This window comes from Schistocerca piceifrons, unplaced genomic scaffold (genome assembly GCF_021461385.2).
Source record: "Schistocerca piceifrons isolate TAMUIC-IGC-003096 unplaced genomic scaffold, iqSchPice1.1 HiC_scaffold_845, whole genome shotgun sequence".
Classification (NCBI taxonomy): Eukaryota; Metazoa; Arthropoda; class Insecta; order Orthoptera; family Acrididae; genus Schistocerca; species Schistocerca piceifrons.
The window spans coordinates 810,096-824,419 of NW_025729108.1; the positions used below are offsets into that span (position 1 = coordinate 810,096).

General features: G+C 42.2%; 1 protein-coding gene across 1 annotated transcript in view; it reads right to left on the bottom strand.

Moving 5' to 3' along the window:
• The window catches only part of LOC124770941 (zinc finger protein 431-like), a 105,861-nt gene that overhangs the window by 83,947 nt on the left and 7,590 nt on the right, over positions 1–14,324 (bottom strand). The window contains exon 3 of the mRNA XM_047249240.1: positions 3,266–3,328. Coding sequence (XP_047105196.1) covers positions 3,266–3,328 — 63 coding nt within the window. The remainder of the gene's footprint in view (positions 1–3,265; positions 3,329–14,324) is intronic.

Consider the following 14,324-nt stretch of genomic DNA (forward strand, 5'->3'; position numbering starts at 1 on the left):
ACTTTGTAACTAGTTGGGTAAATCAGTTCAGATGTAGAAAGAGGGTAACAGCACATGGTAGTCAGTAGGACTGTGTGTAGTAGAGAACTCCGGTGTTTAAAACCTCCAGGCTGATGACAGCTTTACCTCTAGTTTATATTTATGTTTACCTTTCTGTCACGTATTCTCTTCATGACACAAGCAGATGACTGATCCTTGGCTCTGTCACATACGCCAGTTAACAACTTATTAGCCTTACAAACGGGCTTACCAAACTTATGAAGCTTGAGAATGCATTTCACATGGAATCTGCAGCTTGATTATCTTCTTTCTGGCTGCTGTGCATGTACGTTTGCATTAAAACTGTGCAAGCCACCAAACGGTGCATCGTGGATGGCATCTATTACCACAGCAACAACAATTACTACTACTAGGCACTTCTATGGTGTTCTGTACGTAGTGTCCCTTACAAATGAACCACAGTTTTCCAAATACAAAAAAGTTGATTATTCCCCATCCTACTACCATCCTTATGTGTTTGTTCCACTTTATATCACTTCGCAATGTTATGGTTGAAATGGCTCTGAGCACTATGGGACTTAACTTCTGAGGTCATCAGTCCCCTAGAACTTAGAACTACTTAAACCTAACTAACCCAAGGACATCACACACATCCATGCCCAATGCAGGATTCGAACCTGCAACTGTAGCGGATGCACGGTTCCAGACTGTAGCGCCTAGAACCGCTCGGCAATTCCGGCCGGCCTCTGCAATGTTATACCTAAACATTTTATTGACCAGACTGTCAATCTGTAGAGTACTGATGTTGTATACAACATTATGGGATTGTTTTTCCTACTCATCGGCAGTTACTTGAATATTTCTGCATCTGCCATTCATCACACCACATAAAAAGTTTGTCAAAGTCATTTTGTATCCTCGTAGTCACTTAGTGATGATCCTTCCTCACACACAATGCCATTAGCAAACAGGCACAGAATGCTGCTCATCAGATCATTTCATATATAGATATGGCACCATTCTCTGTGGCACTATTGATGATACTCTTGTCTCTGAAAAAACAGTTGCTGTTGAGATTAAAGTACTGGCCTCTGTTACTTGAGAGGTCTTTGCACCATTCATATATCGGGGAACCTATTCCATATGCTCATACCTCTATTTACAGTATGCAGTGGTACACTGTTCAAATGCTTTCTGGAAATATAGGAATGTGGAATCTAGCCTGTTGCCAATCATCCATGGTTCACAGTATGTAATTTGATAGATGACTAAGATGAGTATTGCACAAAATCAATGCTGATTTGTGGATAAAAACTTTTCTGCCTTAAAGAAATTAATTATATTTGAACTGAGGATATGTTCAGGAACTCTGGAGCAAATAATCATTATGATATTGTTCTGTAATTTTGCAGGTACATTCTTTTACCATTTTTATATACAGAAGCCACCTGAACTTTTTCCCAGCTGCCTGACTCTTTGCACTAGGCGAGAGATTTGTAATAAATGCAAGCTAAGTAGGAGACCAATGCTGTAGAGTACTCTCTGGACAAATGATTTGTGATTCTGTTTGGACATGGCAACTATTATGTTTTCAACTCTTCCAGTTGCTTCTCTACTCCAGGGATCCTATTACTATGTTCCTAATACAGGAGTCTGTGTGACAGTGAAACAACAATATGTTGGTATGATCCTCCTGCACTAACTTGATAACTACAAACAGAGAGGGGTTAGTGACCACCTTCTGCTTTCCTCCAAAGCCACACCAGACTGGTCAATGACTGCCTGGATAGAAGTCTTTGACCAGAAATGTCTCATGTTCTCTGTAAAATCTGTTGCTTATGTATGATGATGGTAGTTGTATGCTTCACGCATAGATCTTTTTACAGACAGAAGAATTTCCATTAGCACTTGGCTGTCACCAGTGTGCATACTTTTCTGAACTGAGTGTACAACAGTCTGCTTCCTCAGTGTTTTCCGAATTCTGACATTAAACCACAGTGGGTCTTTCCTGTCTGTAATCCAGTTACTCACCACATACATATTCAGCGTGTGATTTACAGTCCATTTAGCGTTTGTCCATCTTCCTCTATGTAAATCATATTGGAAGTAAATGACATTCTCATTGTTTAAATGGGATGCTAACAACTACTTAACTCTTTCTAGCAAATCTATTCACCTAGCCCTCTTAAAGGATTCATTAACTTCATTTACCATCCAGAATGAGATTTTCACTCTGCAGCAGTGTGTGCGCTGATATAAAACTTCCTGACAGATTAAAACTGTGTGCCGGACAGAGACTCAAACTCAGGACCTTTGCCTTTCGCGGGCAAGTGCTCTACCATCTGAACTACCCAAGCACCACTCACGCCCCGTCCTCACAGCTTTACTTCTGCCAGTACTTTGTCTCCTACCTTCCAAGCTTTACAGAAGCTCTCTTGCAAACCTTGCAGAAGTAAAGCTGCGAGGACAGGGCGTGAGTCGTGCTTGGGTAGCTCAGATGGTAGAGTACTTGCCCGTGAAAGGCAAAGGTCCCGAGTTCAAGTCTCAGTCCGGCACACAATTTTTAATTTGCCACAAGGACAAGCCTTTTTATAGTTGCAGGATTTCAACTATTTCAATTTTGTGTGGGCAATTAAACTAGCAGCTTACGACAGCTTTCAGAAAACTGTTCAAAAGTACTTTACAAGACTGCCTGTCCATACCACTTGCAATGTATGCACAGACATCTTAGTCTCTACTCAGTAGGTTAGGATCACCTACTTTTTCTGCACTACTTTGTGTAGATTTTTCTTGAATGATTCTGTACCTGTCACAGCAGTATCACGTGGCGAATAAAAACATCCAATGCTGGAGTTCACATACACGGAACCATTAAGGGAACTACTCATTAAAACAGGAAATCATAGCTTGAGTCTTCAGACTTGGTACCAATTTTCATATAACTTCATCAATGCTATCTCATTTAATTTTTATTTGTACTTATAATGCAAAGAAGCAATTCTACAAACTCACAAGCTAAACTACTTCACCTGCTCAAAGATAATGTTTAAATCCATATGGGTAAAGTGTAACAAAATATTCTATTTTACCGGTTTCCTCGTTTCCAACCTGGAGCATACTGTAATACCGTCACCCTTGTTATCTTTACCCTAAAGCAAAAACAGGACTGCTAAAGTGAACACACACACAATTGATTACCATCTCATTATTTTCACCACAGCTCAACAAGATTACTTCCATGTAGTCATATAAATTCTAAAATTACCTCTTTATTCACACCCTCCTCCAACTCTTCTTTTACATTCATGCTGCATGGATAATCTTGCGCCTGTGGCAAAAATAACAAACTGTAATAAGTACTTTTAAGCAGTCACAGTCCTCCCATATTATATAAAATATATCACACAGATAAACCCCAACCATCACACTACTTTATAACTAAATAGTAGTTATTGTTAAGTGTTCTCTTTTGAGTTCAAAATTCTCAGTGATGAGTTCACTATGGTATAGTTCACTGGGAGGCAGCAAAAAATTGTAAGACTGATTTATGACAACGCCTTTGAAAATTCATTATGATCTTTCATTTCAGCCTTCTCCCTATGCTATTGTTTTCAATCATATTTTCTAGCTTCATTATCTACATATGAATATAATGGTAGTGTAATGAAGTAAAATAGCACAGCTACTACCTGAAACAATGACTTCAATGTTGTTCATAAAATCGATGTTGTTCATATCAAATTACAATACAGTTTACATCAACTGTGTGGGGGAGAAGAAACTGGACTGTCAAGTGCCACATCACTCATACTACTTTTATGATTAGAATAATAAAATGTCTAGAACAGTTACATCAAAACCTTGTTGCACTGATTGCTTATTTATGATAAAATTATTAAACGCACACACCCTACGTTGGCACACTACTTAATACTATTCTAACTTCATGAATTCCTTTTGGTGGGACAAGCACGTTTCAAACAGAACAAAAAGAGAGAGCAGGCTAAAGGCTACACCAGTCCTATTCTGTGGATCTGAACTATGGGTTTTACTTGCTGATCTCAAAAGAAGACAAAGTTCTGGAAAGATTATTTATGGAACAGCACCAGCATATCAACACTGAAAAACCCATAATGTCAAAGGAAGTGCTGGAATGAGAACAAATGAAACAGTGATAGCATAGGACGAAAATCATTAAACTGATATTGGAATCTGTTGAGGATGTTAGATAATTAGCAGCCAAAGAATAATTTTTTATTGGAAATCATTTTACTGATAGAAACAAAGTAGTCCACTTAACTTTCAGAAAGAGTATATCGACAAAATAATGAAGCAAAATGGTGTACGCAAAGAAGATGCCTTGAAGAGAGATGCTGGGCAGAAGATGGAAAGAATACAGCAACATGTTATTAACTGACCTTTGTATTAATTAACTGCCTACAATAATACTGATATACTAGTACAAATAATGATCATTATGATTTTATTATTATTACTATCTGAGGCATGGTGGGCTACCTCCTTGAATTCCCATCCTGCACCTGGTGATGTCACTTCTTTGGCTTGGAGCTCGGGGCACCATGGGGCACGATAAGAGCCACGCAGGGTACATCGACAGTATTTGCCATTCAGCCACAATTGACAGAATGGAGTGACTAGTAGCCCTTCAAAAGTTCTGCCAAGTTATTAATTGCAGGCACAGGTGTTAATGAAAGACAGTACATTGGTGTGGTCTTGGCTATCTGTATTTGCTATTTGTTCTTCTCTGTGGAAGTCACATTATGCAACAAGCTTTCTCATCTGAAAAACTGCCCGATTTCAGTTGTGTTGCATGACTTAATACCTTGTGGCATTGCCTTGGAAGGGGTTAGGGTAGTGTCTAGCAACTAGACAAGCTTGTTATTGGTATTCAATTCCCCATGTTCAGCAGTGGATTCGATGATTTGGTAATCCTGAATACTGTTTTAAGTGTGACCATGTTTAGCCTTAGACCGAGTTTTTGATGAGAATCATCTGACGAGTCCATTGATCTACCCAACTATCGTGGCCGTGCAGTTGTATTAAGTGAGAATGACAGTGGAATTTAGATGCTCCTTAGTCTGCTCCAATTTTCTACTGTTGTGGCACACTTTGATTGTTTTGGACTTGGACTCAGGGCATGCTTATCATGCTGTGGCTGTTAACATTGCCTCTGTATATCAGCCTCAGGGAATTCACCACTGCCGGCTACCGATAGGCTGCCTTCACATTTTGATTTTTGGGGGCTTGTTGGGTCGAGTGCCTTTGTTGTACATACTGTCGAGCACTGTTAGAATGGTCACATGCTGATCATCTCTATGTGAATCACACGTCACATTCAGATGTCATCCAGACTTGTGAAAACATAGCCTGTTGGTAAGTAACAAGCACATTTGACGCTCAGAGACTGGAAAAAGCAAAAGTGTGTAAAACCATCAAGTGTTACTGAGATCTGAATGTTTTTCGTGTTCATTCACTGGCCACTTGTGAGGTGGAGAGTGAAAGAAATTTAGTCTCAGGGTGAGTTACTGCTTACCAGATTTAATTGTTGAAGTGTTTGTTATTTTAAAGTTGTCATGGAGTGAGCTTTTCTCACCTGTTATTTATTTACTGCTACAAGTAGGTTCTGACTACTAACTACTGGTTTTCCTTTTTAAAGGGTGTTCTTGAGCTGCTATGCATGCACATTCACATACTGAATCACTTAGGGATTTTCTACAGTATGCCTTAGGATTGTCACTGTGTCTGAAGCCAGTTATATCGATCTGTGCATGCTCATTCTCTTGTTAATTACTGAACTGCTCACTGGTGCAAGATTTGAAGAGACTTGCTCTGTCTGTCTGCCTGAAGGTAGCTCTAGAAATCAGTGCACCTGTTTACTTTATTAAATTATCTAGATGCACTTTGAGGTGTATTTTAAGAATTTCCTTTTTCTAAAGGTCCCGAGGCAGCTATAAATTGCTCTGTCTTCCAGTATAGCTATTCAGTTTTAACCTTTGAGATGAGTTATGCTTCTGTGTTGTATTAAAGAGCCATCTGTTTCCAGATAATTATTTGTTCATTTGTTGAAGCATTTTCTGATTTGCAGTTTCTGAAGATGGAAATTTTGAATCTAAAATCTAAGAACTGGTGTCAGACACAGCTTTAGTCGTTAACTATTGCCTTATTTAAATTGTCACTATACTAAGGTGTGCAATGTCTTAAATTTGAAAGTTCGGAGTGTTGCTTGTGATCCTGCTAATGTATCTGACTTCAGTTATTTTTCTTAAATAAAAACATTTTAATAAACAATGGAGACTCATGCGAACCCCAACCCATCCAGTCCTTCCACTTAATTTCCCCTTTTCCTGCTGGATGTTTGGTTGGTAACAGAGTATGGTTATTTTCCTGGAAGTAAAGGGGGAAGGTGTCATACTGTCATTCACTACGAGGTGTGTGTTTGCAGGTATCCACTGCGGAACATGGGGTCCCACAACTGTCCCAGTTTGTCCTCATTGAAAAATCAACAATTTATCTACGAATTAAAAGTTTGTCAGCTTCCATGTAAGGGCGGTGTGCCCAACTTGTGGACGACCCCTTGGTGATTAGTACCAACTGCACCATGGAGGTATATGTTGCACTAGCTGCCTGAGCTCCGGCCATGACAATCTTGTGTCAGAATGTAGTGTGTTTAGAAAGTAGTCAGCCCCATCATACGCAAATACATATAATTCAGGCACAATTGATCCATTGGGATAATCACTTGTGTGGTACTGCACAATGTAATCTCTATTCTGAGCAGATTACATTAGCTCTGCAGTTACAGGGACAGCTGCCTTTATTTAGACAAATTAGGAGCAATAGGTGGTGAACAAGATTCTCCCACCGACATATAACTGCTGGAAGTAGTAGGAATGCTACGGACACCTTTAAGGACATCAGGAGAATTCATTTGGGAAATTACCATACCAAATATTGTTACTGCTGCAAGCTATAATGGAACTTTCAATGTAGAATTTAAAGACAGGTAAAATCCATCATATGGATCATAGTCAAATTTATGTTCCATGCTGACACTTTGGCCATCACTGACAATGTTGTTGTTCAGACGCTGTACCCCCTGTGTTAAGCCATGTTTTCAATCGAATTTTACATGAAAGTGCAACATCAAGGGAGTTGTAAAAATCAATTATTGGCCTGAAATTCTCACCTCATATTAAGAGGCTACTCAGGCATAAACATTTTTGGCTATTGCAGTTTCCTCATGAACCTTTTCCTAGGTTCATAGATGAATGCATATGACCATTCCATACCTGGAATTACAAGTCACAGAGATACAAATACTCAATAATATATTGCAGAAAATGCGGCCACAGGACTATTCATGGATTACCTTCGCTAATAAATGCACATATTTTACTGAATTAGAGGCTTTGGTGTCCGCTATTGAAGTCTGAGTTTCGCAGGCCAGCAGTGATGGGGGTTTAAGTGTCATTATCAGGATGGGGATTGAGATTCCAAGCAATTTAAAAGGGGACCACCCATAAGGAAAAAGTGTAGGATGTGTTTCCAGTGTAACAAAGAGGGGCATTTTGTATGGCGATGTCTGGTTACATGGAAGGAGAATCAAACAGCCGACATCACACAGAATGGAAGAGGCACGGTAGTGTTCTACTGCCTAAGGGCTGGATCTGTGCCAAGTCCGAGGTACGGGAACCCCTGCCTTATTTTTGGGTACAACTTAACCAGGAACGAACGTGCACCCTCCTCAACTCTGGTATGTCAGTTTCTCATTTAGATTATCTGTGGCATTTGAAGTTCCGCCATACCTGTCAATTGCCTTGTTTGCATCCGTCCTCACAATGTTGAGCTCTCACTGGGCACATGTTGCCTCTGGTTGGCAAAACTGAGTATTGGAAAATTTTCTTGGCCGGTGAAGTGGATAGTAACTAAAAATCTTTCAGTGAACTTAATTTTGCAGTGTGTTTTTGTAAGTGGTAGTGGGTTTGTGCTAGTTTGTCAAGGCAGGGTTGTTTATTTTAAATTTAACCCAGCTGAAACATTCACATTGAGCTCCTGTCAGGTTGCCACAGGAATTCATAGTGTGTTACCGCAATGTTTGCCATTTCAGCTCAGTCACCTTCATCCAGTAGAGGTGATGCTGGTACTGGAAGTTTTTGATCGGTTACCACAGATGTTAACTAACAGATTGGACATCACCGATAAAATCCAGTACAAGATTTGCCTTACAAATGACATTCCAGAGAGGTTTTCTTCATCAAGGATGATATGTATGTGTATATGTATATGTATATGTCAGCTTTCAGACAACACCACATACAAAGTTTGCCAAGGTAACCCGATGTCCAGGCGGAGCTTCAAGGAATCCTCAGAACCTTAGGCCCCCTGCAAAACCTTTCACCTGACTCCATCAACCTCCTGACCCCACCGACACCCCGCACCCCTACCTTCTACCTTCTTCCTAAAATCCACAAACCCAATCATCCCGGCCGCCCCATTGTAGCTGGTTACCAAGCCCCCACAGAACGCATCTCTGCCTACGTAGATCAACACCTTCAACCCATTACATGCAGTCTCCCATCCTTCATCAAGGACACCAACCACTTCCTTGAACGCCTGGAATCCTTACCCAATCTGTTACCCCCGGAAACCATCCTTGTAACCATTGATGCCACGTCCTTATACACAAATATTCCGCACGTCCAGGGCCTCGCTGCGATGGAGCATTTCCTTTCACGCCGATCACCTGCCACCCTACCTAAAACCTCTTTCCTCATCACCTTAGCCAACTTCATCCTGACCCACAACTTCTTCACTTTTGAGGGCCAGACATACCAACAATTAAAGGCAACAGCCATGGGCACCAGGATGGCCCCCTCGTACGCCAACCTATTCATGGGTCGCTTAGAGGAAGCCTTCTTGGTTACCCAAGTCTGCCAACCCAAAGTTTGGTACAGATTTATTGATGACATCTTCATGATCTGGACTCACAGTGAAGAAGAACTCCAGAACTTCCTCTCCAACCTCAACTCCTTTAGTTCCATCAGTTTCACCTGGTCCTACTCCAAATCCCATGCCACTTTCCTTGACGTTGACCTCCACCTGTCCAATGGCCAACTTCACACGTCCGTCCACATCAAACCCACCAACAAGCAACAGTACCTCCATTATGACAGCTGCCACCCATTCCACATCAAACGGTCCCTTCCCTACAGCCTAGGTCTTCGTGGCAAACGAATCTGCTCCAGTCCGGAATCCCTGAATCATTACACCAACAACCTGAAAACGGCTTTCGCATCCCGCAACTACCCTCCCGACCTGGTACAGAAGCAAATAACCAGAGCCACTTCCTCGTCCCCTCAAACCCAGAATCCCCCACAGAAGAACCACAAAAGTGCCCCACTTGTGACAGGATACTGTCCGGGACTGGACCAGACTCTGAATGTGGCTCTCCAGCAGGGATACGACTTCCTCAAATCCTGCCCTGAAATGAGATCCATCCTTCATGAAATCCTCCCCACTCCGCCAAGAGTGTCTTTCCGCCGTCCACCTAACCTTCGTAACCTGTTAGTTCATCCCTATGAAATCCCCAAACCACCTTCCCTACCCTCTGGCTCCTATCCTTGTAACCGCCCCCGATGCAAAACCTGTCCCATGCACCCTCCCACCACCACCTACTCCAGTCCTGTAACCCGGAAGGTGTACACGATCAGAGGCAGAGCCACGTGTGAAAGTACCCACGTGATTTACCAACTGACCTGCCTACACTGTGATGCATTCTACGTGGGAATGACCAGCAACAAACTGTCCATTCGCATGAATGGACACAGGCAGACAGTGTTTGTTGGTAATGAGGATCACCCTGTGGCTAAACATGCCTTGGTGCACAGCCAGCACATCTTGGCACAGTGTTACACCGTCCGGGTTATCTGGATACTTCCCACCAACACCAACCTATCCGAACTCCGGAGATGGGAACTTGCCCTTCAGTATATCCTCTCTTCTCGTCATCCGCCAGGCCTCAATCTCCGCTAATTTCAAGTTGCCGCCACTCACACCTCACCTGTCTTTCAACAACTTCTTTGCCTCTACACTTCTGCCTCGACTGACATCTCTGCCCAAACTCTTTGTCTTTAAATATGTCTGCTTGTGTCTGTATGTGTGGATGGATATGTGCGTGTGTGCGAGTGTATACCTGTCCTTTTTTCCCCCTAAGGTAAGTCTTTCCACTCCCGGGATTGGAATGACTCCTTACCCTCTCCCTTAAAACCCACTTCCTTTCGTCTTCCCCTCTCCTTCCCTCTTTCCTGATGAGGCAACAGTTTGTTGCGAAAGCTTGAATTTTGTGTGTGTGTTTGTGTTTGTTTGTGTGTCTATCTACCTGCCAGCGCTTTTGTTCGGTAAGTCACCTCATCTTTGTTTTTGTATATGTACTTTGATTAATAATGTGTTGTTCAATGCGGTCATCAGGACCTCAACTTCAGCCTATGCTTCTACCATATTCTCAGTATCTATGGGCAGCAGTGGGGTGTTTCATCCTGTTGTGGGTTATTGTGCAGTTAATGAGAACGTAGTTTTGGAATCTGTGCCACTTCCCAATCTGCATAATTCTTTTACTTGGTTCAGTCAGGCTCAGTAGTTTGCTGTCCTGGATCTCAATCTCGCATATTATCAGATCATGTTAACAGAGGATTCCAAGTATATTACTGCCTGCTGTACAGATTGAAACCACCACAATTTTAACAGGGTGCCCTTTGGTTTTTCAACGGGAGTTACCATTATGTCTTGCCTCCTAGATTGTGTTTTTGGTGATTTCACATTCGAGTGTGTCTCTAATTACCTAGATGGCATGGTTGTTTACAGTTCTAGTCTGTCTGAAAACCTGCAACATCTTGAGGCAGTTCTGGTTTACCAGAGGGAGGTGGGACTTACTGTGAAACCATCTGAAATGACACTGGCACATAAGTTTCATCCTTGGGACATCTTAGTTTCACTGATTGGATCGAAATTGACCAGGAGCATACTAGTGATTTGCGAAAATTTCCAGCTCCTAGAAATAAGAAAGGTGTGGCACGGTTCATAGGTATGACAAATTTTTTTCGAAAGTCTGTGCCGAATTTTATTAAATTAGTGGGGTGCCTTAACGATTTAAGAAATTTCATATGGGATGAAAGTCATCCAGAATCTTCTGAAGCCATTAAGGTGGTGCTTAGTAACCCACTAGTATTAGACATACCAAATTTTGAGGTCGTGTTCTTCTTGCAGACAGACACCTAATTCTTCTGGAGTATAAAGTGGTAGCTGTCCTCCTGCAGGAACGGAATGGTGGGGGAGGTGTTGCATGTTGATGCCCTATAGCAATGCACCTTGGGAACTTTCACCTGCAGGGATGAAATATTCTATGTATGAATGGGAAGCTTTGGCGGTTATGTTTGCCCTTAAGAAATTCAGATTTTATTTTGAACACCAGGAATTTTGTTTAGAGACTGACAATCAAGCTCTTAGTTAGGTTTTGGCTCATTATTTTCCTAATACCGTCTTAGGTATTTATAAAACTGTTGTCAAGATCAGACGACACATCACCTGGTCCTCCCTGTATAAGCAAGCCTGGAGGTTGGTGGGGTCAAAATCACTCAACATGTCACCTGGTCCTCCCTGAATAAGGCTGTCCAGAGGTTGGTGGAGGAGTGTGAGAGCAGTAAGGGAGCTGAGCCCAACTTGAATTCCCTCAAGTGGCTTTTAGAGTCTACCCGTTAGGAATGTCTGATGAATTAACTTTGTATGGATTATATAGGTCCACTTCATCAAGTGTGTGTGTGTGTATTAGGCACCTACTAGTTATGATCATGGATGACTTTTCTCATTTTTTTGACACATTCCGAGCAGAGAAATGACCATCCTGGCAGCTGGCCAGCGTTTGTTATGAATTTTTTCAGTTTCCAGGCCACCGAGGATGCTCGATAGCTTCTGTTTCCCAGCTATTTGTGAGGTTCTGCTTTGACAATGGAATTAAAGATGTGACCACAAATCCTTTTACCAGCATACTTTGCTGACCAGGTGAACTGCAAGTTGAAGGCTGTGCTTATCTTTCACAACAAGGCTTAGACAACGGGGCTCAATTTTATCTTTAACACTGCACAACCCAAGTCCCTGGAGGCTGCTCCAGTATCCCTTATGTTAGCACATCCAGTCAATTTTCCTCTTGTCAACCTGTAGTCAATCAATGATTTGCTTCAAGAACAAGTCACCCTAGCAGTAACACAGCACAACTGGAGCCAGGCTAGACATAATACCAAAATTGCCTGTCACAGGTTATCCATCTGTTACAGTCAGGGGCTAAATGGTTCATTGGAAAGGCTGGGGACACAGTGTTAGTCCGAAAACCTAATATTGCTGAAAAGGGGGAGTTAGGGTTCGATAGCAAGCTAGCTTCTCAGTTGTTGGGACGCTGTTAGATTGTCAGGGTGGTGAGCTCGGCAAACCTATTGGTTCTGAATTTATAGATGAGTAAAGCCTCACACATGCACATTATTCATATCAAGGAGAGGCACATGTAAAGGGCTCCTTAATGGTGGGGAAGGGGGATTTTGGTTTGGTGGAGGAGGCTGAACCACGGTGGGCTCCCTCTTCGAATTCGAGCCCCATGTCCCTGGCAGATGTCACTTCTCACAGCTCAGAGCTTGTGGCACCAGTGGGCATTGTGGAGCAACAATGGGTGTAGAGGAACAGCAGTGGATCTCACGGGCAGTCTGTGTCTTGAAGCTGGACTGGAGGGTGAGTCATGCAGGGCTCGTGGGCAGCATGTACTGTTTAGCTGAAATTCATGTGGCAGTATCATTATACCATCACAATCATTACAATAAAACAATCTTCTTTCAATCATGGTAACTGCCATAGGCTGATCAGCTCAAGATTATCATCACTCATCTAAAAGCTGGCATGTACACCTCTGGCACAGAACACAGTAGGGAGACATAGTGGCACGGAAGCAATAAGGCCTTCATAGATCACAGGAGGAAGTTGGAACCATATTTATACAATTAGGTCACCTCATTCCCATTAATTCTGGAGGGGGGAATGATCTCTGACGTTATGTTAAATCACATACCAGATCTGTTCGGCCAGGTTCAGGGCTGGCGAGTTGGGTGGCCAACACATCAATTGGAACTCACCACTGTGTTCCTGAAACCACTCTATCACACACTTATGGCCTTGTGAAATGGTGCATTGTTTTCATGAAAAATGCCACTGCCAGTGGGAAACATGATCGTCACGAAGGAGTGGACCTAACATGAACCATGGACTGTGGCACTGGTAGCGAGGCTTGCGTGCCTCAGCGATACAGATAGTCGTTCCGTAGGTGCAACCTCAATGGAGGGGTATCTGTTGTGGGGCCAGACAAACATGTGGTCCCTTAAGAGGGGCAGCAGTCTTTTCAGTAGTTGCAGGGGCGACAGTCAGGATGAATGACTGATCTGGTCTTGTAACATTAACCAAAACAGCCTTGCTGTGCTGGTACTGTAAACGGATGAAAGCAAGGGGAAACAATAGCCGTAATTTTTCACGAGGGGATGCAACTTTACTGTCCATTAAATGATGATGGTGTCCTCTTCGGGTAAAATATTCCGGAAGTCAAATAGTCCCCCATTCAGATCTCCAGGGTGACATCGTTATCAGGAGACAGAAAACTTACGTTCTACAAATTGGAACATGGAATGTCAGACCCTTTAATCAGGCAGGCAGGTTAGAAAATTTAAAAAGGGAAATGGGTAGGGTAAAGACAAATATGGTGGGAATTGGTTAAGTTTGATGGTATGAGGAATAAGACTTCTGGTCAGATTAATACAGGATTATAAATACAAAATCATATAGGGGCAATGGAGGACTGGGTTTAAAAATGAATAAAAAACAGGAGTGCGGGTAAGATACTATGAACAGCATAGTGAATGCAGTAATCTAGCCAAGATAGACACAAAGCCCACACTTACCACAGTAGAACAAGTTCATATGCCAACCTGGTCCCTAGATGATGAAGAGATTAAAGAAATGTATGATGAGATAAAATAAATTATTCAGATAATGAAGGGAGACAAAAATTTAATAGACATAGGGGATTGGAATTCAATAGCAGGAAAAGGGAGAGAAGGAAAAGTAGGAGGTGAATATGGAATGTGGGTAAGGAATGAAAGAGGAAGCCGTCTGGTAGAATTTTGCACAGAGCACAACTTCATCATACACTATGTGCTCAAAAGCATCGGGCCACCCCCAAAAACTTACTTTTTCATATTTGGTGCATTGTGCTGCCA